The sequence below is a fragment of the Eumetopias jubatus genome, unplaced genomic scaffold, assembly GCF_037043125.1.
Source record: "Eumetopias jubatus isolate StellerSeaLion01/CBP00866 unplaced genomic scaffold, mEumJub1_p1.0 scaffold_13, whole genome shotgun sequence".
In the NCBI taxonomy this organism is placed as follows: domain Eukaryota; kingdom Metazoa; phylum Chordata; class Mammalia; order Carnivora; family Otariidae; genus Eumetopias; species Eumetopias jubatus.
This window is the reverse complement of record NW_028274819.1, coordinates 7,750,214-7,774,873: the sequence shown is the minus strand read 5'-3', so window position 1 is coordinate 7,774,873 and position 24,660 is coordinate 7,750,214. Positions and strand designations below refer to the sequence as shown.

The 24,660-nt window shown below is 59.7% G+C and overlaps 1 protein-coding gene across 16 annotated transcripts in view; it reads right to left on the bottom strand.

Moving 5' to 3' along the window:
• NRXN2 (neurexin 2) overlaps positions 1-24,660 on the bottom strand; it is a 97,441-nt gene that overhangs the window by 13,398 nt on the left and 59,383 nt on the right. For 7 of the 16 annotated variants that reach the window (XM_088017576.1, XM_088017575.1, XM_028118436.1 and 4 more), the window contains 4 exons: positions 14,876-15,057; positions 9,109-9,280; positions 4,821-4,910; positions 1,262-1,587 (listed from right to left, as the gene is read on the bottom strand). In XM_088017576.1, the coding sequence (XP_087873702.1) occupies positions 1,262-1,587; positions 4,821-4,910; positions 9,109-9,280; positions 14,876-15,057 (770 nt within the window). Of the gene's footprint in view, positions 1-1,261; positions 1,588-4,820; positions 4,911-9,108; positions 9,281-14,875; positions 15,058-22,626; positions 22,865-24,660 lie in introns of those variants that run through there. The other 9 variants (XM_088017585.1, XM_088017584.1, XM_088017581.1 and 6 more) reach the window with 6 other exon arrangements.

Genomic DNA, 24,660 nt, shown 5'->3' with positions numbered 1-24,660 from the left:
GGCCTGGCCTTTGGGGGCCCTAGCTTTCCTTGCCCATGAAGGCAGAGGGGAAGGGGGTTCAGACTCCTCTCTCCCGCCTGCATGAGGCTGTCAGCCAGCGCCAGGCCCCCTACGGCACAGACTGGCAGGGCTGAGGGGACTTCAGGCTCAGGGAGTCGTGCCCTCACTTACAGTGAAGGCCGGCGGAGTTGAGGCGCACCCCCCAGGCTGCCCCCAGACTTCTCCCCCAGCCCAGCAGCACAGATTTCTCTCCAGACATAGAGGCTCAACGACCATGGGTGATGAGGGACAGCAGTAGCTCGGGCAGGGGGCTGGGGTGACTGAGTAAGGTCTACCATGCCAGGTGTGAGCCCTCCCTGGGCCACAATCATTGACGGCAACAACCAGAAAACTCAGCCGGGCTCCCGAGTTGCCTCCGTAAGTCACACACGCCCAATTGGCTTTTGGCACCCGGAGAGCCTCATTCCCCAGGTTCGACCCCCCTCCGGGTACAAGAGAAGATCAACTCAAATCACTTGGGCTTGACCTGATCCAGAGAGAGCACCTGAGCAGGTGGGCAGGCAGTGCGGGGAGGGTAAAGCACCAGGGAACCGTCGGCACCAACACCCCTCCGGCCCACAGGCATAGGGAACCCTGAGGCCCGCTGGGGGGGGGGGACATCTGCTCAAGGTCACAAAGAGAGGATGCGAGAAGGCAGTGGGCTTGGAGTCCCACTCTGAGGACACCGGCAATCCAGGAGACACTGTTCCGGGCCTCAGCCAGCCTCCAGAGAGCGGCGGCCACCCCCAGCTGAGCCTCCGGCCCCTCCAGGGCTGTCTCCTCGGTGCCCAGCCGGAGCAACGCCATCCTGGTGGTACCCATCTCCCACTCGCTGCCCACACCCCACGGGGCCTGGCCTCCGGCATGTGGCGGGCAGACGGGTCATTCCACCTTCACTCCGGTCCAGACTTCCTCCCTCTTGGGCGGTCTTCCCTGGTCTAGCTGGAGTACCAAACTCCCCCTTACCACTGGGCCTGACCCGTAGAAACAGTGACCACCTTCCCACGTACAACATCCCTGGTCACCAGGGCAAAGGCCACTTCGTGAACGAGGCCTTTCCCACCTCACCTGAACCATCGCCATGACAAGGATGCAAAGGAGCCTCCAGGACCCCTCCAGTCCCCTCAGACCCTCCCCTGGGTGCCACAGTTGCTACGTAGACATCAGCCCTTTCCCCCACCCGAGGCCTCGCTCCTCGTCCATCAGCCCCAAGGGTCCTCACCTGGGTGGTGCTGTCCCTCAGCGTGGGGGAGCGGCCCCGGCGTGTGGTCGTAGTAGCCATGGTGGTGGTGGTCTCCATGATGGTGGTGGCCATGTCAGCCAGCAGGGTGGTGGCCGTGGTCTCCGCACTGAGCAGCACGGACGGCCCCTCCCCCACCAGGCGCAGGTGGCCCTCAGTCCGCACATTGGGGTCGCTCTCGGCGGCCAGCGCCAGCACCTTGAGCCCATTGTAGTAGAGGCCGGACACCTGGCCCTGGAAGGGGCGGCCCTGATCCCGGCCCCCGATCTTGATGGCAGCCTGGCTGTTGAAGATGGTCAGCTGGCGGCCTGGTGGGGAGGGGAGTTGGTGGGGGCGGCAGACAGAGGAGGGGCAGGCAGTGGGGAGAGATCAGAGAGGGATGGGGAGAACAGAGGGAAGCCGAGGGAAGGAAAGAGGATGGAGAGGGAAACCAGCAAGGGGGCGGGGGGTTGGAGAAACGAGGGAGGGGCGGACACCAAAGGGAAAGTCCTCGTCAGCCACAGCCCCCAGCCCAGCCAGGTGGGGACCCCAGAGGGGGAGGGGCCCTGAGGCACACATGGGCTGGGAAAGGGAGCCCAGCTCCCCCCTCTCCCCGCCATGCTCGTGCCTCTGACCTTCCCATCCCCCTCTCCTGCTCCAGGGGCATCGCTCCCCCTTCTTTCCCTTCCCTCAATTTGATCCCCATCTTCTCCCTCTGCTTCCCCAAACGTCCCACGCCCGGTGTCGTGCCCCCCGCCCCAAGCCATGGAGCCCTCAGAAGCAGCAGACAGAGGAGACAAAGAGGCGGAGACAGAGAAAGGGACTGGCAGGCTGAGTGGTCAGTGCATGTCAAAGCAGAGAGGGAGGCGACACCGACGTGCCGGAGGTAAGGACGGTGCGCGGGAGGAGGGCTGGCGTGCGTGAGGGTGGGAGCAGCCACGCAGACCCCACTCTGCCCTGCCAGCCACCACCAAGCCCTCTGACCTCTGGCCAGGCTCCCCTCTCGCCTCCCCCCTCCAAGGCCCGGGGGGGGGGACCTGACCCTGGAGAGCAGAGGCCTTCCTCCCCGCCAGGATGTGCAAGCACAGAGATGGAAAACGTTAAAGGGACCTTGCTTCGCTCGCTGACAGCCAAAAAAAAAACCCGCTCCAGCTCCAATCTCGCTCCCCACTCAGCAGTGACACCTGAGCATTCCCACCTGGGTGGGGTTCGGCTGTTCTTTTTGGTGTTAGTGGATCTGGGGGTCGGTTTAACCCTCTGAGTTTGTTGCTTTGGTTTGGTTTTTAGAAAAGATATTTATTATGTTTAAGTTTAGATTTAACTTTGGTTTTTGGTGTTGCTTATTTGGGGAGGAGGAGCGGCAGGGGAGCTACTCCATTGCCCCCCGCTCCCCTGGACCTTCCCTGCGGGCGCTAGGGGGTTTAAGACCTGGCTTAGCCCTCGTTAGCCTCTGGTTAGTGCCTCGTTAAAGATCTGGTTTAGAGTTAGGTGTCTGTACTCCCTGCCCCCAAAACCTGGGCTGAGGATAGTCCAACTTGTGAAACCCACACCCTCTTTGGAAACACAGGTTCCCTGGGCCACCCAACCATCTGCCCGACCGTCCATGGCGAGGAATCTGCTCAGCCCTCTGCTCAGCCTCTCCCCCCCCCGCCGCCGGTGCCCCCCCACTGCCCAACTCCTTACTCTGCCCTGGAGCAGTGGCACCCTCTTCCAAATGGGGGAACCGGAGCCCACAAAAGCTGAGCACTAGTTAGTAGCAACCGGAATGCCAGACCCAGAGAGGTGCCTGAGGACTACCACGTCCAGAGATTACTCCCAGGCATAAGAATTAGGAGACGGCCAAGAGGAGAAGGCTCATACAGTCGTTGAACACATTGGGGAAGCAAATGCTTCACAATTAAACGACAGGTTTCTTTCTCACAGGACTTCTCAGTGTCTTTATTAAACCAATGTCCACGTGCATCTCCAAGAGGAAGAAATGGGATTTGGCATTTCCCAAGCTCCTTTCACCACAGTCTGTTTCTTGGGAAGCCTCTCATGGGACTTGCGCTTCACCGGACATGTTTTGGAACGGGAAATGGACTCATTCGATAAATATTTATTGAGCACCTACCACATGCCAGATGCTGACAGTAAAATAATCCCTCCAAGAGGGCCCAGATCTCGTTCTTAAATACTTTCCTGCTCTTTACTTCATCTCAGTCTCCCAGCAGCCCCCAGGAGATAGGCTGAGGGGGCTGACCCCTCATGAGAAAGGGGAAGTGAGCTCCTCCTTCCACACTCTGGGAAATACCAGAGCATTCTGCCCCACCACCCCTCCCCCACCAAGGGCCTGTCCAGCTCTGCTTACCTGGGGTCACAAGTTGTCCCAGCCTCAGCCCAAGCTGCTCCCTTGGCCTCTCTAATTCTGGGAGAGGGAGTTGGGTAATGGAGAGGAAGCTACACAGGTTAGCGAACTTGGCCCCTGCAGCCCCGCCCGCAATGAACTCCTCAAAGGGTTAAAGTTCGCCCCGCTGGAGAGAGCAGCCCAGTGCGGCTGGGGGCTGTAGGTTTTAGCGATGTCTGTTACAGTCCCTTTAACTTTTTGTCCTGTTATGGATTTATCACATCTGGTTATCAACATGTTTAGTCCCCGCTGGCTGTGTGGGGGGCTGGAGGTGACATTTGGGGGTTTTAGCTGGGGCAGGCCCCAGTGGACATTTAAAAGCACAGTTATCAGCTGGTTAGGTGGGGATTTAACAGTGCTACTTCCCCCCTAGAGTTTAGCCTTAGAGGTACAGAGCTCGCCCCCTCTCCGAAGGGAATGGGATGGCTTTGCCCTTGGCCCCAACTTCCCTTGGTGACAAGTGGCCTTCTCCCTCACACCCAACAGTGCCTCGCCACTCAGCTAGCCTGTTGTCTTCCTCATCCGCTCAGCCAGCACAGAAAGCCCTGTGGGACGGCTGCCCCTGCCCCTACCTCCTAGTTTCTCCCTACCCCCACCTCTGTTTACTTCCGAGAGGCCTTCCAGACCAACGTGGGCCCATTCCGGAGACAGTGTCCCACAGCCACTCCCTTGGGTGGGTGGGTGGGGGTCTTTCCTGTAGGATGTGAGCCCCCCACCCCCGGCCGCTTCCCTTTCCTCCTAGGATGACCCCGGTGAAGCCTTCCCACCCACCTTTTGGATCCTAGGATCAGCACTTCCTGCTTTTCAGCGCCCTGTGGCCCTCTGGCCGGCCCTTCACCAAACCCTGCTCCCGATCTACACTCCAGCCTGCTTTACCAGGTTCGGGAGGCTCAGCTCGTGGATTATCCTAGCCCATCCCAGCTTTGGAAAGAGCCCAAGGACTCTCCCTCTTCTGAGCAAAACCCAGCCCTGTCCAGAACCACCACTCTACTTCTAAAGACACAGATGATTGACTCCAGAGAGGAAAGGGGGGGGCATCCCGGGGGGGGATCATCAGGCCTCCGCTAAGGGGCGGGCGACGGGGAAGGCACGGTGGGGAAAGAGAGAGCTCTGCACCTTTAAGATAGTGTTTTTAAAGTTAATTAATTAATTAATTAATTAATTCTGGTTAATTACCTTTGTCGAGCAGCCACTCATCTACTACTCGACCAAGCCGGTAGGGGATTCTCTGTCTAGCAATCGCCAGGCGCTCGTTATCAAAGTTTCCTTGGAAAAGTTTAGAAAGACAGTAGGTTTCTCAGGCGGCGAAGTCCAAAGGAGTTAGCAAAGTAATTACGCGTTTCTCAGGAGATTCAGAGTAAAGCAGCAACATCCACCGGAAAGGGGGGAAGGTCCACCCAAGGCGGGAGAAGAAGCACTGGATCCCTCGTCCTCCCGTCCCCTCCCTAGGCTCCCGTCCAGAGCCAGCCCCACCCGAGGGGCACGAGTGACCCAAAGAAAAAGACAGGGACATAGAAGAAAAGGAAAGGGGATGGAAAAGAAAAGGCAGCTGGAAGGTCAAAGGTCAGAGGTTAAACAGGTTTATCTGTGCTCAAAGCTGCTGTGCCCACCTTCCTTCCCCATCCCAGAGCGGGGCAGTGAGGGCAGGGAGGGGCATTTAGCGGGTTTAAGTTAGGGGTGGGGGGCCTCAGTGGCCCAGCTGGTTACTGAGTTTAGAGGGTGGTTTAGAACTGGGAGGGATGGGTTAAGTGGGGTTTATGCGGCATTTAGGGGGTGGCCCGGCACTCACACTTAACAGTGACATTTAAACCACTTCTGCAGGCACTCAGCTCCCTTTCCCTTCCGTGCTCAGCTCCCCGAGGCGCCTTCTTTGCCAGCTCACCCCGCACCCCTACCCCACCGGCTTCCACCCCCATCCCGCCCTCCCCAAAGGGCCCACTGCTGCAGCCTTGCCACCCTGCCCACCATCCCTACAGGTCACCCTGCCACCCCGCCACCCCACCCACCCCTCTGGCCTTCTCCACCTCTCCTGCAGCCATCTCTTCCATGCCTCTAAGCCTGCCCTGGTTCCCTCCCCACAGGCCCTCCCAAGCCCCTCTGTCTGGTGGCTCTCTCCCCCCATCTCAGCCCCATTCCAAGACCCTCAGACTCAGCTCTGCTCTGGTCCCCTTTTGTCTCTGCCCTGGGGACCCAGCCCAGCTCCTGACCCCCATCACTCACTAGCCTTTCTCCTTCAGGCTCCTCCCCCTGATCCCTAACCCCATCCCTTCTCCACCCTGCCTGTCCCTCTCTCCACTCACCATTGTCCAGGCCCTGGAGATGGGGAGCAAAGATTGTGTGTGTATATGTGTGTGTGTGCGCGCGCACGCGCGCGCCTATATGAGAGAAACAGACTTTGGAAAGGGGTTTGTCAGTGTGCCTAGGAGTTCGGTGTGCTCCTCCCCACACCCACAGGCTGTGGATTACCCTAGTCTGTAGCAGTGGAAATGGAAATGATTTCCTTTGGGGGAATCTGGCCACTCTTCCCATTGAAACCATGTACAGTGTTCAATAACATGTTGGCGGGGGCCGGCGGGGGGGCTTTCCTGCTCCTCTCACACTGCATGGCTGTGTGTGCCCCCAATGAGGCCTGGGCCCGGGCCTGCCGTGGACAACTCCTGTGAACGAGCACACAACGTGTCCGTGTGTGTGCATGGCTGCTGCCTCCCTAGGTGCTTCTGACACAACAAGACCTTGCCTTCCCTATGGATTTAGGTCACTAGTGTTTCAGTAAAAATGGATTGTTCACTCGTTTAGTCACTCAGCAAACATTTCTTAAGTGCCTGCTCTATTCCTCGTGCTGGGTATTGGAGATGCAAAGACGAAGGCTTGGCCCTTACACGCAGAGTGCCCCAGCCAAGCAGGGGAGACTGGCAAGTGGCCAGTAGTGTTCTTTGTTCTGCTAGAGGTGGCACAGGGCATCCCAGCCTGGGGATGGGAGTGAGAGGGACCAAGAAGACCCTGGAGGAGAGGTGAAGGGGCCAGAAGGGAGTCAGGCACAGCAAGGAGGGGGGAGCACATATGCAGAGCCAGAGACTCAGGAGGGCAGGAGGCTCTCAGACACCTCCCATGTGTGTCTGTGTAGCTGTCCCTGTGTGTGTCCCAAGAGGAAGGGAAGAATGCACATCTGCCTCATTGGAGCACATAACAGTTCTAACCAAAGTTCTGTTTGTTGAGCACTTCCTCTATGCCATGCCTTTCTAGTGCTTTCTTGGGTTATTACTACGAGGTGCCGATTATCCCTATCTTTCAGAGGTGGAGACAGATTCACAGAGGCCAGATGACTCACCCAAGGCCACATGACTTGTCAGTAGGAGGTCCAGGATTAAAAGGACTCGGAGCCTAAGAGCTGAGTCTCTGTGCTCCTGAAAAGTCTGGAGGCCCAGGGTCTGGGCCAGTGCAGCCTGCCAACCCAGCCCGCCAGTGGGGCTCAGGATGACACTTGGCTTTCGTCGACCATCTGCCCTCACACTGCACACAGGCAGGCACCAGGTTACCCTGGTTTGTGAGAGAGGGGGCACCCACCAGTCTTCCCCACCCCCCGCCAGGGGTCCCTGAGCAGAAGAGAGCAGGCATGAACCCTCCAACCTGGCCCCTGGCCTGAGGGGCCCCAAGGGAAGAAGCTCTGGACCCAAGTCATGGCTTGATGTGGTGAAGCCTTCATGTCCTCCCAGTACAACCCTGTTCAGCCCAGGCTGGAGTCCTCACTCTTACCACACTGTTGCCCTCACATGTGTGTGGCTGAGAGAGAGAGAAGACTGATGGCCATAGGGTAATCACACCCGCGCAGCCTAGCCTGTGCACCTGCAACACTTCACACAGGAGTATTTGTGTGCTTCAGCGACCCCACACAGGCCCAGAACCTGGGTGTAGGCTGGCGTCCCTCGGCAGGGCTCGTGTTTCTCCTATGTCAGTCTGACCTCACAAGTCTTTGCTGTCATCCATGTGTCTGTGGTTGGCCTGTATGTCTGTTAGCCTCTGTATTTCTTGGCGGGGGGGTGGGGGTTGGGGGGGGATGTGGTTCTCTTTAGCTCCAGAGAGGGTTGGGCACAAGCCTGCACGATGGGGAGCTGGGAACCTACACTGGCATCTTTCTGCCAGTGTAAGTGGGCCCATGAGGGTTTGCACACCTGCACCTTTCCCTGTCCTTCTGCCCACACCCTTCTCAGCCAGCGTGGGGCAGCCTCTCTGCCCCCGCCTTGGCTATAACTTCTGCCTCAGAGAGGGACTGAGGCTGCAGATGCTCTCCCTTCTCCTCAGTCGCCCCCATGTGTGACTGTGCGGGGTCGCTCAGCCAGATCATACCTCCGCAAGTCTGCATTTCTGCAGTTCTCCCCTGCAGTGGCTCCCTTCCCCTCCCCCTTGGTCTCCCGCGCTGGGCTCTCCTCCTCTCCTTCCCAAGGCTCTGTCCACCTCTTCTCCCACTGGCTGGGTCCGTGCCACAGCATCTCCATATATCTCTCTGCATCATTCCGGGGCTGCCTCCGTCTCTGCTACTGTCCCAGTGACTGTTCCTATATCTCTCCAACGCCCCTCCCCTGGCTCCCCCGCACTCTGAGGCTCTTTCTCTGCCTCCTCATCTCTCCTATGTCCTCACCCCCTCCCTCCCCTTGCTCCTCAGACCTTGGTTTGTCCTGGGCCACCACAGCCATCACACTGTGTGACGCTATCGAACGTGCCCCGTGCCCCCCCCAGACTGTGAGCTCCCTGCAAGCAGAGGCTGTGTCCTGTTCCCCCGTGTCGCCCGAGCCTGACACCTGGGAGGCTCCCTGTAAAGGTCTGTGGAATGCGCTTGCACCCCTGTCACTTGGCATTCTCTCCCTTTCACCATGTCCCTTATTCCCTGAGACATTGGGGTTCCTTTTCTCTGAGCCTCTGTGGTCACTTCTCTTCCTTTATCTAGATCTCCTGATATGGATCTGATTTGCTCTTTGTAAAGACTTTGGTTCATTCCTTGGTTCTGTCCTTGGGATCAGGCCTGCCTCCTCGCAGAGATATATTTTGGGTTACTGATGGATCTCTCTTTGGTTTCTGCATCTGCCTCCTCATTTCGGCCTGTCCCTCAATTCTAAACCCATCCTTTGCTCGGTCGCGTCAGACTCTCCCTACTTCTACCCCTCTTCCTCTTCTCTTCTCCCCCACCGCCACCGGGACCCTGGCCTTGCAGCCTTCCCAGCTCAGCTCCGCCCCCTCCCTAGCCCAGACTCCCACCACCGAGGTCTAGCTCCGCCTTGCGAATGCCGACGTTTCTCTTTAGCCACGTCCCCACTAGCCTTGCCTTTCGCGCAGCCTCACCCCAGCCCCAGCACGGCCGGCAACCTCCCCGCTTAGCCCCGCCCCCGGTGCAGGCAGCGATCCTATCAGAGCTCGCCTTGCCCGCCCCGCCCCGCCCGCAGCACCTCCTCCGCGCGCCGGCGCCGCCTACCTGCCGGGTACCGCTCATTGACCGGCCAGCTGTCCACCTGCAGGGTGGCGTTGCCGCCACTTCGAGTGAAGCGCACCACGTGGTATTTGCCGTCGCTCACGATGGCGTTGGGCTCATCGATGGTAATGTCGTCCGTGCCCACGTTAAAGATCACCCCCACGGTGCCCTGGTCCTGGGGACAAGGAGGTAGAGGTCAGCAACCGGGAGGGAATAAGAGTTCACTCTTTCTAGAACTCCACCTGTGACCACTGGCCCAAATCTGTGGCACTTCACAGCTTTAAAATGCACATCTCCTCATCATGCCTTTGCTGACCTTCTCACCCGCCCAAAGAGGTGGGCAGGCTTGCCTCTCTCTCACTCGCAGGCATGGGAGTGACCTGAGATTCAGAGAGGTAGAGACCACGGTGGGGTGCAGAACCTGGCCCGGGAGCACTTCCACTATCCACACCTGCCTCTTGCCTTTTGGTTCGTTCAGAATATTCACAAATGTTTACAGGGCACCCATTCTGTGCAAGGGCCACTGAGTCCAGGCCCCAGACATGGTGGCCAGGACCAAGCTGGGGGCCAATGGAAGCTCAGAGGGTGGAGGATTCCCTAGGGCATGACCAACACTTTCCTCCGTGCCAGAGGAAAGACTGGCCTCCCTGCTCCCTACCACCCCCAGCCTCGAGCCTCCCCTCCTCTGCATGCTCAGCACTGAGCAGGTCCCCCGGGGCCCCTGCACTAGGGCATCAACATGCCTCTCCTGGCATCTCATCAGGCCCCATGTTGGTCAGGCCTGAGTGTGAAATCATAGGAGTGGAGGTGGGGTTCTGAACTCTGTATTTTGGGGGGTGATGAGTATGGAAAGAGATCAGGGAGACAAACCAAAGTAGACTTATTAAGGAAAGATGAGTGTGTGGGTATAAGGGGTAGACAATGGGGCTGGGAGCTGAGGAAGGACACAAGAAGAAAGTGAGAGACCCAGGCCTGGAGAAGGGAAGCAAAGAGTCAGTCTCAGCAACCTCTGGGACCTAGGGTCCCAGGCTCTGGACATGGCAGGGCCTGGGGACCCCTGCAGAGGCCACTCAGGATCCAGCCCCAGAAGAGTTCTGTTGATGGCACTGGTGTGAGAGGGAGCACTTCACCAAACCCCTAAAATGTGCCGGGCCTTCTGTTCTCTTCATCCCCACAGCAACCCTCTCAGGAAGCTGATGGCATTCCCAACTCACCAAGGAAAAAACTGAGGCTCAGGGAGGTTGAGTAACACCCCCAAATCCACATCACAGGAAAAGAACCCCAGATTTGAACCCCAGTTGGCCTGACTCCAAAGCCAGTGCGCTCTCCCTCCCACTGGTCTAGGGAGACACTGACTCAAACTGCAGGGGGATGATCTGAGCAGCTACTAAGGCCAATCCCCCTGAGAGACCAAAGACACCTACCTAAAGAAGCCAGCGGAAGGCCCAGGAGGCCCTAAACCTGAGCTCCCATTCCATTCCCATGCACTTGCCAGCAGCACTTGAGCTCAGCCTCCTGAGTCCCCCACAGCCCTCCTCCTGCAAAGGACAGACACCCACACAGGCTCACTTAGGCCCCCTGAATCACACACAGTCATAGGACCCAGATCATCAGAGAATATACACACTCACACAGGTCTTCCTGAAAGACTACCCCAGTCCAGCCTGGGCATGAGGGCCCATTCACCTGCCAACTCCTCATCCAACAGAGCCAAGCAGCTTGGTGGCACTGAGGATGGGATGTGGGGCTCACAGATGGGGCGGAGACTGGGGTTTTGCAGAGAGCCGGGCACAGGGTGGGCAGCTGTGGCTCACTTGGGAGATCCAGGCCTGATCCCTTCCCACCTTGTGGGCCCAGTTCTCCCCCTCCTAGAACCTGGGAAAGCCCCCGCCACACACACACACGCACACACACACACGCATGCACACGCACACACACGCGCACACACACGCACACGCACACACGCACACATGCACACACAGTCATACACGCATGTAGCATCTCTCCTCAGGTGCAGTAAAGCAGGGAAACTGAGGCCGGGCTCGCCTAACAAAGAGTATTCACAAGCCCCACGCACCCACCACCCACAGACTGACAACATCCCAGGGAGACTGGATGATCACATGCTCCCCACACACATGAGGGAAACAGCCGATGCTCCTCAGTACTATTATTAGCGATAACATCGCCCAGAATAGCATCAGCCCCTTGGACGCCTCAGGGGCTTTCTCCCTGTGAGGCTCAGGCCAGACAGTGATGGTGGTCAAGGAGTAGAGGCCGCCTGGGAGCTGGGGTGCCAGGGAGGCCTGCGGGGGTGACTGGAAGGCAGGACACCCGGGTTTCCTAGGAGGCAGCCGAGCTCAGAGCCATACACTCCGGGGGAGAGGCAGCTCCCAGAGCTGCTCCCGACGTGAAGTCAGTTGTCACTTCTGTTAAAGTCATTAATTCCTAATTCCCCAATTACCTCATTAGGCGGCAGTGGGGAGAACGCGGCCGCTCCTACAGCAAATAATTATGGGAGTCAAAATTAATTTGGCAAAGTGGAGCGACGCTTTATTAGAAACGTCAAATTGCTTTTCTCTTATTTTGCTGCCGCCTCCCCACTCTCTGAGAGCTGCTAGTGACGCACGGCAGCAGGAGCTGGTGTGTTCCCAGGAGAGGAGTGGCTTGGGGGCTGTCCCCCAGGGGCTTCAGCCTGGCTGGCCCACCCGGTGCTCCCCTCAGAGCTTGCCTCTCCCAGGGCTCGCACCCTTCCTCCGGGGCCCCAGCCCTCAGCTGGCGCCCCACCCCTGCCCTCTGCAGCACCAGGCACCAGGCCTCATCCCTCCATAACCCTGAGCCAGGTGAGGCCTGGGGGAATGCTGGGAGAGAAGAGGGGGTCCTTTCTCCCTGCACCCCGAGCCCCTACGCTATCTCTTCAGTGCTGGGGAGCCCTGTCTCCTAACCCCACAGACATAAAGACCCGCAGGAGTGGTCAACGAGGCAGACGCAGAGCACAGGCAGGTCTGGAATCCCAGACGCTCGGGGTAGGGGCTGATACCGAGCGCTTCCTGCAGGCTGGGCCGTGTTCTGAGGGCTTGACACACACACTCACTGGAACCTCACAGACTCCCTTTGTCCTTTTACCGTCCTGTTATCGGGCCACTCCACAGATGAGGACGCTGAGGCTCATGGGGTGAATGCACGAGGCCAGAGCAAGGAAGTGACAGAGCTGAGACTCAAACCCAGGCCGTCAGCTCCGAAGCCATGGCTGGCCTCTCGCGAGTGTGTGGAGACAGAGCACAGCCCTCATTCCCAGACGGGGCCATGGGGACACAGCCACACCTGCCACAAGGCCAGGAGACTGGAGTAACAGCACATACCACTCTGCTGGGGAAGGCACGTGGGGAGCGGCACACGTGATCAGGGGCCGCGAGCCTCTCCACCACAGTCCCTCGAGGCCCCACTGTCAGTCCTGACACCAACAGAGTATGCTCCCAGCCCCACACGCCACACACACTCATGTGTGCCGTCCACAGCCACGGTCTCTCACCTCCAGCCGGAGACACTGTCCCACTCACACAGGCACGAACCTTCCAGGCCTTCTCCCCCGGCGACTCGCCCCTCCGCACCCCTTTCCAACACACTTCTCTGCCTGGCCTCCCCCGTCCAGCACCCAGCAGCTGCGGCTCCCACTCCAGCTCCACTCCGCCCACGGGACATCTCACACCTCCTGCCTTTGCTCCCTGGTATTGGGGGAGGTGTGTGCAGCCAGGGGACCCTGAAAAGTTGATGTGCACGGAGGGGCCAGTTGCCACAGTCCAGTCAGATGGGGAGGGGCCAGAGCTCAAACATACTTCCTTGGTCCCCCTAAAGCCCAGGACCCCCTCACCCAGATCTTTCCAGCACAGAGAGCCTGGCCACCTTGCTCGATCCCCCGGCTCAGGGGGTCCTGGTCATGGTCAGCACCTGGGATGTGGGCAGCAGGGGACTTACAGGTGGAAGTGGAGATTGAGGTCAGAGGCCCAGGGGTTAAAACCATGAGAAGGGGACGGGGAAGAGGCTAAGTGCAGAAATGAAACAGAGCAAGGCCAGAGGCCACTGGGAAGGGTATGGGGTAGGACTAGAGATGGAGAAAGGGTCAAGGAAGGAAAGGGGCTACCTGAAGACCAGAGTTAAGAGGAAAACTGAGAGGAGCTGTGAATATGGTGGTGAGGGGGTTGGGGCATGGTATGACAGGGGGGTATGGCAGGTAGGACATATGGTGGGCAGGGGGTATGATGGGTAGGGCATATGGTGGGTAGAGGGGTCTGGTGGGCAGGGGGTATGGCAAGAATGGTGGGTATGGCAGGTAGGGTGAGGAGGGCATATGGCGAGTAGGGGGGTATCACAGGTAGAGGGTATGTCGGGTAGGGGGTATAGAGGGTAGGGGGTATGCCAGGTAGGGTGTATGTCGGGTAGTGGGTATGGTGGGTGAAGGGTATGGCGGGTAGGGGATATGGAGGGTAGGGGGTATGGAGGGTGGGGGTATGGAGGGTAGGGGGTATGGTGGGTAGGGGGTATGGAGGGTAGGGGGTATGGAGGGTAGGGGGTATGGAGGTAGGGGGTATGGCGGGTGGAGGGTATGGTGGGTGGAGGGTATGGCGGGTAGGGGGTATGGAGGGTAGGGGGTATGGAGGTAGGGGGTATGGGGGCTGGGGGTATGGAGGTAGGGGGTATGGGGGGTAGGGGGTATGGCAGGTGGAGGGTATGGCGGGTGGAGGGTATGGTGGGCAGGGGGATATGCAATAATGGTGGATATGGCAGGTAGCGTGGAAGGGGGGGTATGAAGTGTAAGGGGGCAGGGGTGCGGTGGGGAGGGCAGATAGGGGTAGGTCTGGCAGGAGGCCCAGAGGGAGGCACTGGAAAGCGGCAGAGGTTGAGGCGGGAGGATGGGCAAAAAAGGGCAGAGCCAAGTGGGCCAGGAGGTCCAGGTGGGGATGTGGTGCTGGACCAAGAAGTTAGAGAGGAGGGAGCTTGACAGAGAGGGTACAGGGGAGGCAGGGTAAAGGGGCCACTGGGAGGGCAAAGGTCATGGGAGCGGCGGTTAAGGGCAGAGCAGAGGCAGCCGCAGATCTACAATCAAGGTGAGGAGCAGGCACGGACTGCGCTGGGGCCAGGAGATGTGAAGAAGCAGAGCGAGATAGGGATGCCTGGGCGGCTCAGTCGTTAAGCGTCTGCCTTCGGCTCTGGTCATGGTCCCAGGGTCCTGGGATCGAGCCCTGCATCAGGCTCCCTGCTCAGTGAAGAGCCTGCTTCTCCCTCTCCCACTCCCCCTGCTTGTGTTCCCTCTCTCGCTGTCTCTCTCTGTTGAATAAATAAATAAAATCTTTAAAAATAAAAGAAGCAGAGCGAGAATCTGGGCAGGACACAGCTGGCTGCCCTGGGTGGTCTAGCAGTGAGCAGGCGGTGGCCCAGGCCAGTCACCATGTGGGGACACTTCATGGGCTGCAAGAAGGCCCAGAAGGCTCAAGGAGGCCCTGTGTTCAGGAAGGTCAGAAGACACAGATGGAGTCAGGGAGTGGGGAGTGGAGAGCTTCCAATCAGCTAGGGTGGCTCTGGGAATGCATGACAGGAAGGGAGTGGGCCTCAGAGGCAGAGCCACGCAGAAGGACCTCCAGGAATTGGGGAACACATGAGGGAAGATTCGAGGTGCTGATCCCATGGCAATGAGAGGACTGAGTAGATTTGGGGTAGGAAGACCGGGGGTGGCGGGGGGCTGGGGGCAGGGGCCAGGGCCCTAGATCCTTACGATGTGCAGCTGTAAGTAGTCCCCGAGGCCGGAGGCACTGTCCACCCGCACCAGTACAGCACTCCGCTGGTGCGTGCTGAAGCCCACGGCCAGGCGGTCCATCCTCGTGCTGGGCCGGTCATTGGGGGGCCACGTGTAGGTGATGAGCGCTCCCCCCTTCCCAAAGATGTATGTGGTCCCGGCTGCAAAGAGAAGGGAGAAAGGGAGATATGACTTCAGGCGAGCGAAATTGGCAGGCCCTAGGGGCTGCAACCAGAGCACAGGGCCACCGGGCTTGGGCTGTGATGCCCACAGCAGCCGCCAGCCCCGCAGTCCTCGGGAACAGTTGGCGGGCGGGTGCCCGGTGAGAGCCTGTGCACGCGCACAGACAGATGTAGCTACCTCATCAAGAATTCTAGCTGTAATTACAGCAACACAGAGAGGCAACAGAGAGAGTGACACAGAGAGAGAACCCAGAGAGAGGCTGCAAGGGGATCGAGAAGTGTACGGAGGGCAGGTGGGCCCCGGGGGGCCTGGGCCCCACCAGCTCAACTTCTCTCAGCGCTGGCGGAGGTGACAGATTAGAGGTGTGGGCTTCCGTGGGGCCAAGCTGAGCAGGCACCAAGGCGAAAGGAGCCCCAGGCGATGGCGAGAGGCGCAGGGGCTGTGTTCAGCTCTGACTCATAGCCCACAGCCTGGCATCCTTCCACCACCTGCCCCCACCCCCTCCCAAACCCCTGGAAATCCTGGTCCCAGTTTGCCTAGGACTCCTTGCTTCCACTCCCAATTAGGGGGCTGCCTGGGTCCCAAAAGAGGGGGTGCCTGGAGCCCTACCCGGCAAAGAAGAAACAGGTATTGGGGCTGGGGGTGTGGTGGTATGGAATAGAGACTGACAGAGGAGGAAGGAGGCAGAGAGACAGATGGACAGAGAGGGACAGAGAGGGGTGTAGGTGAGGGAAAGTGGGAGAATGGGAGCCAGAGATGAAGGCTCCCTCTCCCTGCCCTCCCCCACCCCACCCTCCCTCCCCCTCCTAGTCTCCTCCATCCGGCTGCCTGCGGGGGCGGGTGTGAGGTCCCTAACGATCTCAGCCCCAAAATAAACCCCATTAGTCGCCATGTTCCCTCCTGTGGCTGACTGGGCTCCCGGGGGTGGGGGGTGGGGGGCAGACGGATGGCTGGGGTGGGAGCTGGGGGCTGGTCACCCAGTTTCCGGGAAGGGAGCCTTGTCTGGGAAGCCTTAGAGGACTAGTACTCCGGGGCCTTCAGAGAAGGAAGAGAACAATCTTGCATTCTTTAGAACATAAATGGAGCAGATGAGATTCATAAAACGCTTAATTAAATAATTAGCCACTAACAACTCCTCTCAAAGCACTTCTTGGGGGAGAGGGGTTCAGGGGAGGACTTACCCAGAGAGAGAAAGGCAGGTGGGGCCTGAGGGCAAAAGCCTGAAGTAGCCTGGGAGGAAAGTGGGGCCTCCAGGTAGGAAGGAAAGCCCTGGGGTCAGGGAGCTAGGAGCCGGTAAGGCGAGGTCAGAGGAGGGCCTGAGGCATGAGACACTTCGGAGGCGCGCAAACCCGCTCCATGTTTGCTCCATCAAGAGGGCAGCCCAGCTGGTAACACTAAGGCCCCTCAAGCACCTTGGGGCATCTCTCACCTCAGGGACTAGGAGCCCCAGTGCAGTTTGGACCAGCAGGGATGAGGGGGCTCTACCCCAGGAAGCTCCCAGGCCCCTGAAGGAGGGAGGCGCCATCTGCACCACCTGCAGGCCCAGGACAGAGCTGAGAAGGGAAGGCTGCTGCCTGGGTCCCAGAGAGGCAGTGAGGCCAGCAGGGCTTGGGGGGGGGGGGGCGGTGGCAGGAGCTGTTCTCCAGAGCACTTGTCATCAATGCCTTCTATCTCCCCAGATGTGGCCAGAGAGGAGAGATGACCCCGGCCCCAGAGCAGGGCAGGGCAGGCAGGAAAGAACCACCCTGATGCCTAATAACTGGCAGACAGAGGGAGCTTGGCTCTGCCCCCTGCCCCCCAGACCAGGTATCCTTTATACCTGGGGGCCCTGGAGGCCCCATGGTGAGGGCAGAACCCTCAGGATGGGGGACCCAGGATTAGGGAGGAGAGCTGGCTGGTGGTAGGGTACACAGTGAGCCACACCCCCACCCCAGGCGGGTCACTTGCCCGGAAGGGGCTGGGCCTGCAAGCTGGGAGCAGGGTAGGCCTCAGCCAGGAGCAGCTTCTCCACTCCCAACACTGCAGCACTCTGGAAAACCGGCTGTTTCCATGGCAACCATAATACCCAGGGTCCTCCCTTCCCCCCGCCACTCACAAGCTGTAAGTCCCAATTTGGGGCGTGGGGAGGGCCAGGGGAACTGAGATTGCTGACCTTCCTCCACACAGCTCCTCTCCCAGCCTCCCTGACCAGAGACCGCTGCCTCTTCACCTCATGGGCTTCAGGGTCCCCCAAGTCAGACGCAGGAGGGGCTCATTGGGTTCCTTGGTACCTCAGACCCGCCAAACCCTATGTCCGTGGGACCTGCTTCCAAACCTCCCAGGTCTAAGGGAAAGGAAGCCCTTCCTCCTCACTTCCACACCCCAGGAACCCAGACAGCACATCGCCTTGGAGAGAACCCTGCCTGAGCCCAGAGAGGGTCTGAGGAGCAGGCAGGCCCCACGCCCCACAGGGCACTGAGGCCTCCTGCCGGCACTCAAGCCCCAGGCCCCACAGCAGACCCGTCCCCAGGGAGGCACCCACAGACCCCACACCCACACACAGGCGAGGACACACCCAGCTGCACACAAAGACCCAGTGTGGGGAGGCAGGCTCCGGGAGGAGGCACGAGGCAGCATGGCGGGGAGCGCACAAAGACGGGCCTTGGCAGGCAGCGAGGGCAGGGGCCGGCTGGACGCGGGACAAGACGGCCACATGTCCCCGCCCCCGAGGCCAAAGGCTGCCCCGCCCCAGCCCTCCAGCCCCCACCGCCCCGCCCCACCCCCCCACCCCGGTTCCCAGTCCCCAGCCCAGGCCCTGCTAGCCCAGCTTCCCCCGGGGTTTACTACCCAGCTGTTCTAACCCTGCAGCCAGTTTATTACACAGGGCAGGCCTGTTAAAGCCTAAGGGCGTTTATTACACTGTGGGGGAACCGGGTGGAGAGACGCGCCTCTTGCACCGACAAGGCTGAATGGCTTGTTGGACTGGGGCAGCAGTAATTACCCTGGGGAGACATTTCTCCCTCCAGCAGGGGGGGTGGATGGCAGGCAGGAGGGCAGGGCCCTGAAGGTAACTCCTGTCTCTCCCCCCACCCCACCCCCTGCAAGCTGTCCTCCACGCCCCTGGCCACCAGACTCCCCGGGGGCGCGCAGACAAGGAGGCCAGGACACCACACAGCATCCAGAACCTCTGAAAGTTTCCAGAAAGAGCTCCGGGGGAGGGGCCTAAGCCAAGGCCCAGAATGTTACTCTAGGATGGCCCAGACCCACTGTCTTTGACCTCCCCATCTAGCTAGTGAGCTACATAGTGCCTAGCAGCGGGGAGGGGGGCACACAACCCTGAAGCCCAAGGCAAGAGAGCCTCTGGCCACACACAAGGTGCCACGGGTCCAGGTACCCACCACCAACGGCCCAGGGCTGGCACCTTCTGTCTACACCCAACATCGTCTGGGCCTCCTGGACCCCAAAATTCACTGACCCCAGTAAAACACTAAATGATCAAGAATCTTCCCTAGAGTTCCCACACACCTGCATTCTAGAAAAACACAACAACCAGCCATTAATAATGGTTAGCTAATGCAGACCCAAACAATAAACTCATTTCTTGTAAAAAAAAAAAAACACCCACAAAGCGATGCCCCTGTGGTTAAAACTACACGTGCAGACCCTCCATCTGCCTGCCTCCATGCAGCATCAGAAGCCATGACAAAAACCTTCTGGTAGACCTAGAATCTGAGAAGCTAAAACGCCTGTACAATCCCGAAAAGCCACGGTCCCGGGTGCCCATAGCCCGTACCAGCTCTTTGTATATGGACCTCCACAACACAGGGGGACCTCCACAGGTCCACATCCCTGGGCTCAGCTCTCTTGATCTAGAATCCCAGAACAATATTCCTTCAATTCTTGTGCCCTTTCTTGGCCATAACCACCCAGTCAGAAACCCAAGTTAACACACCCCTTTTCAGAATCAAGATCAATGCCAGCCCCCTTTAGAAGCAAGCTAGAGTGATGAATCCAGAACCCTGGAAGCTACTGACTCAGAACTGAGGCTGGAACTGACCCCTCCACCCCCCTACCCCCACCACCCCCACTTCAGGGAGTAGCAGAAATGAAGATCGGAGGGGCTGAAAGGCTCTGAAACCAAAATCGGGGTCAAGAACCAGGAGAGTGTCACCCCCTCGGGGCATTTTTAGGAGCCAGGTGTACTAGTCCCTCCATGCCCAGACTGACATCTGGTGCAGGGGTGTCAATGGGTGTCTGGCAGGTCGGTAGGGATATTATGTAACAGGAGGGGTTGAGGGATGGAAGGTAAATGGAGGAAAGAGTGAAGAGGAGGGAAGGAAGGCAAAGAGAAATATAGGGAGAAGCCAAGAGAAGGGACATGGAAAAGCGAGTGCAGAAGGAGAGGCTCCCTCACACTGGGGGATGCTAGGGAGATGTTGGGGCAGAGAGGAAGGATCTCCCCCCCTCCTAGAAAGCTCTCCCAAGCTGGCCTCTTCCTCTAGCCAAGCATGGGGTCCCAAGAGAAGCCTTCCCTTCACCTCTTCTCATGACTAAGGTCAGCAGAGGTGGGGGTCAGCCATAACAGGTGGCCTCCTCCCTACTCTTCTAGCTGCCCTTTGACCCGCTTCCCTGCTCTCACCTGCCTGACCTTTTCTGGCTCCTCCCTTCAGGCTCCTACCACCTTCCATCCCTGTCCTGCAGCACCCTCCTGCTCCCCTCTGCTGCCATGTGGCACTGGGCAGCCATTAGCCCTCTTGGGGCTGTTCTTCTCCTCTGCACAGCAAGGGGGTGGCCATCTCTCAGGCAACCCCAACACCAACATTCCATACACACACACACACACACACACACACACACACACACACACACACACACACTCCCACCCATGCTCTCTCCTCCATTTTCTCTCCTGGTTTCCCAGCTCTTTGCATCCTGACTCCAGCTCCTTCACTGAGCCTCCCTGTGCCACTCAACTCCAAGGAAGGCCCCTCCTTCCAATCTGCTCACCTCCCCTGAGCCAACTCCTTTCTCGATCCCTTCCTCTTTCACCTCTGGTCCCCTGGCCCTCCCTGCACACACTCTCCCCCAACATCCCTGCCTCCCCTTCTGTGTCTCACCCCTCCATGTCTCGCCTCAGTGCGCAGAAAGACTGTGTCCTATCTGGGCCCCTTTGGGAGCAACACTGGGCCTCTGGGGAGCCAGAGGAGCGATGAAGAGGAGGGAGGAAGGCACAGAGGGCCAGAGAGCTCGTGGGGAGAAGAAGAGAGTCAAGAGTCGGAGAAGGTGCAGGCTGGGAAAGTGGAGGAAGAGGGAGCCGAGAGAGAGTGCTGCATGGAGAGGACCCTAGCTGGGGCAGGGACAGACATGAGCAGAGGGACGCTGAGCTGGGTAAGAGAGAAGAAAGCAATGGCGAGGGGGCTGGGAAGGGGCCACTCTTGGGAAGTGGACAAAGACAGCATAGAGGCATGAAAAATGAGCTAAAGACGAAGTAAGAGAGCAGAGGAGAGTAGAAACGGGGTGAAAAGATTGGAAGGGACATGGGGCAAAGGTTGGGAAGCAAGGATGGACAGATGCGGAGCGGGACTAGGGAGGCAGAGGTGAGCGCAGACCCGGTAGGCCTGAGAGGCATGGCCGGGAAGGGAGGAAGACATAAGCGTGGAAGATGAGGGGGGAACAAAAGTGGAGTAAAAAAAAAAGAGAGAGAGAGAGAGAGGTGATGGATGGGCAGAAATGGGAAGTGATGGAAGCACAGAAATGGGAGGCAACAAAGGTACAGAGTGAGACCTGGTGACAGTACAGTGATGAGAGCCCAGGAGAGTCAAGATAAAAGGTGATGGGAGCTTGGAGATGTCAGGACACCATGGGAGTCAAGATGGGAGGTGATGGGGGCACAGGTTTAGGAGGTGAAGGAGGTACAGAGATGGGAGGTGATGGGGCAAAGGTCTAGGAGGTGAAGGAGGTACAGAGATGGGAGGTGATAGGGGACAGGTCTAGGAGGTGAAGGAGGTCCAGAGATGGGAGGTGATGGGGGACGGGTCTAGGAGGCGAAGGAGGTACAGAGATGGGAGGTGATGTAAGTGCAGAAGCAGGAAGTAAGAGAGGTACAGAGTTGGGGGGCCCCCTATGGAAACTGATGGCAGTATACAGGGAAGGGAAGTGATGAGTGGACTAAAATGGGAGGTGATGGAGCCTCGGATGGGAGGTGACAGGGGGTCTGAGGTGGAATATGGAGGGACTGAGGTGGGAAGTGATGGGGTCTGGCATGGAAACGAGGTGAAATGGGAAGATGGCCGGACACGGAGGTGATGGATAGTGCACAGACAGAAGGTGTGGGGTGCGGTGATGGGAAGTGAGAGTCCACAAGACCAGAAAGGACAGAGATGGAAAGTGACAGGTACAGAGTCAGAAATGGCATCCAGAGAACCTTGGGGTTGAAGCTATGAAATGATGAGGGACCTGAGATGGGAGGTGACACAGGCCGGAAACAAGTGATAGAGGTTGGAACTGGAAGGTGATGAGGTCTGAGAGGGAAGATGAAGTAGGTTTTGAGGTGGAAGGTTATGAGGGGCTGAGATAAGAGGTGACAGTGGGAAGTAAGAAAGGCCTGCCACAAGAGGCGATGGGGAGACTGGGTGGGGAGGTGATGGGGAGCCTGCAGTGGGGGTGACGGGGTGATAGGGAGGCTGGAATGGGGATGAGGGAGAGACTGGGAGGAGGGGTGATGGGGAGATGGGCTGGGAGATTACAGGGAGCCTGGGTTGGAAGGTGATGGAGAGCCCAGGATGGGGGAATGTAATCTCTAAGCAACTGGGCTGCAGAGGTGAGAGATGCTGGGGGTCAGAGGTGGAGGTAGGGCAGAGCAGAAGGGGCATGCAAAGGAGAACGGAAGCTGGGAGAGGGCTGGGACAGTGGAGGGAGCCGCCTGTTTGGGAGGTGATGGAAGGACAGTAGGGGGGACAGAAAGGAAGGTTGCTGGAGGGACAGAGGTGAAACAGACGGACATGGAGAGGTGAAAGAGGAAAAGATGGCACATGTCAGAGGCAGAGATGACAGATGGGACAGAGGGGAGCACAGATGGGGGGACACAGATAAGAACCCAGGCACAGAGATGCTAGAGCAGCCATGGGAAGGTGGGGAGAGACAGAGGTGGAGGTAAGGCGGCTGGGGAGATGGTAAGGGGCAGAGATGGAGGAGACGATGAGGGAGAGAGATCGGGTAGGGGCGAGCCGGACAGAGGATGAAAGGACAGAGACCGGGAGGGGACGGAGCGGAAACAGGAAGGTGATGACAAACCCCAGACGGGGAGAAGGAGGTGAAGGTGAGGCAAGAGATGAGTGATGGAGGCAGAGCTGAGGGCGAGGAAGGAAGGGGCTGTTGGAGAGGCGAGGGCGGGGCTGAGAAGATGGGAGCCGGAGCTGGCCGGTGAGGGAGCGCGGGCCCTCGAAGCGGAGGGCGCCGAGCCCGGCGCGCACAAGCCGGGGTGCGGCCCGCGGGGCCAGGGCCGCGCGCACGGGAGGCCCGGGGAGGGGGCGTGGGGGGGGGCGGCCGGCAACGGCAGCGCCACTTACCGTGCCCGCCGCGGGTGAGGAAGGGCATGCGGTTGATGGCGATGGGCACGGTGCCGTGCTTGCTGTGGAAGTGGTGGACGTGGTGGGTGGTGCTGAGGCTGGAGGAGACCCGGGCCCCCTCGGCCGCCCCCAGCAACAGCAGCAGCAGCAGCAGCAGCGGCGGCGGCGGCGTCAGGGGCCCGGCCAGGGCGGGGGGGCGGCGCGGGCACCCCCCCGGCCCGCTCCCCCCGGGGGGCATTTCGGCCCGGGGGCGGCCGCCTCACAGCCCCATGGCCGGGGGCGGGGACGCGGGGCTGCGCAGCCCCGCGAAGCCCCCCTCCGGCTCCGAGCCCCGGGAGGGGGGGTAAGGGGGTGAAGAGAAGGAAAACCAGAGCCCAAGCCTCGGTCCGGAGCCAACGAAATCAACTGGATCCCGCCGGGGAATCCGAGGTCCGCCGAGCGGCAACGCCAAGGTCCAAGACGCCTGGGTCCATCCCGAGGAGCTAAGGGGCTGCCCGCATCCCGGCGGGGTCGGAGCGGCGCAGGGGGGCCGTCAGAAACCCGGGGGAGCGCCCGGGGGAGGGGGCATGGTGCTGGGTGGAGAGGCAGGGGAGGCGCGGGGGCCAAGCAGGGATGGGAGAGCGGGGGAAATCCTGCGGAAAAACCGAGCTAGGGGGGAGGGGGACTGGAGGGGAGAAGAGGGAGATCGACGGAGACTAGGGCCGGCCGCGCCGCTGCTGCCGCTGCCGCCCGACGGAAGCCCGGGGAAAGGAGGGAGCGGCCGAGGTGGGGGGGGGGGGCGGGAGAAGGGAGGAGGGAAGCAAATCCGGGTGAGGGGGGAATGAAGGCAGGAGAGGAGGGGAGAGGAGAGGAGGGGAGCGGGGCTGAGCAGAGGAAAGGCGCGAGCCTGCGAGATTCCGGCGGAGAGATGGAGGCAGCGGAGTGTTGCTGCAGAGGCTGAGGGCTGGAAGAGAGAGGGAGGGAGGGAGACAGGGAGGGAGGAAAGGAGAGGAGTGGAGAGGGGAGGGGAGAGGGAGCGCGGGAGGAGGAGGGGGCAGGGCAGAGGGACCCGAGCGGCTCCCGATCTGCGGGCGGCGCTGGGCAGCTCCGCCGCACGGCACCTGGCTAGCCCGCTAGGCGCTCGCCTCTCCTCTGCGCGCGCCCCGCCCCTCCCCCGCTCCGGGCGCGCGCACCCCTCCCGCCGGCTCCAGAGAAGAGGCCCTGCTGAATAATTGAACAGGACTGAGGCTAGCAAGAGAAGCAGCTCTCTTCCTCCTCCTTCCCTTCCCCCGCACCTGGACGAACCCCAGTAGGGCTCTCTGGTCCAGCACGCAGAGATGTGGCCACGGCCACCTCTGCACGCACCCCTCGGAACACACGTGCACGCTAGGATGTGGACGGGTGTGGAGACACCCACGTGCCCATACAGGCACGAGTGAGCGCGCAGACACACACAGGCTCAGACACATACATGCATACATGTGCCCATAGACACTGGCACACAGACTCACACTCAGCGCGGGGGAGGGGCACGGGGTATACACATGGACAGAGGCACACATCCGCGCACACATACATGTTTGGCCACAAGTGATGAACGGCCAACATACACAGAGACACCTCCTCCCAGCTTACCCTCCAAAAACAATGACCCAGAGCCTCAAAGGTACTCAAGAGTAAGACATGTCACACACGCATACAGTCTTCTCACCACCTCCCCCAAAGGATGCTCCCCTACCCCCTGGACACCCCTGCTGGACTCCTCCAGTCCTTCCTCTCAACTCCCCCTGCCCCTCCACCAGCCTCAACCTCTCCCTCCACGGAGTTTTGAGGACACCTGTCCCCTGAGTGTCCCACATAAGACAAAACCCTTCCTGGGTCACTTATGTTCAGCTGAGGAAGCCACTTAATCTAGGTGCCCCTCCACTGGGATCTGCTCCCTCCCCACTTACCATAGCCCAAGAGGTAAGTGCAGAGAGTCTCCCTTCCCCTCATCTGGATGTGACCTCTGCACCCACATCAATCTGGGTTGGGTTAGGACCAGGGAAGGGGGAG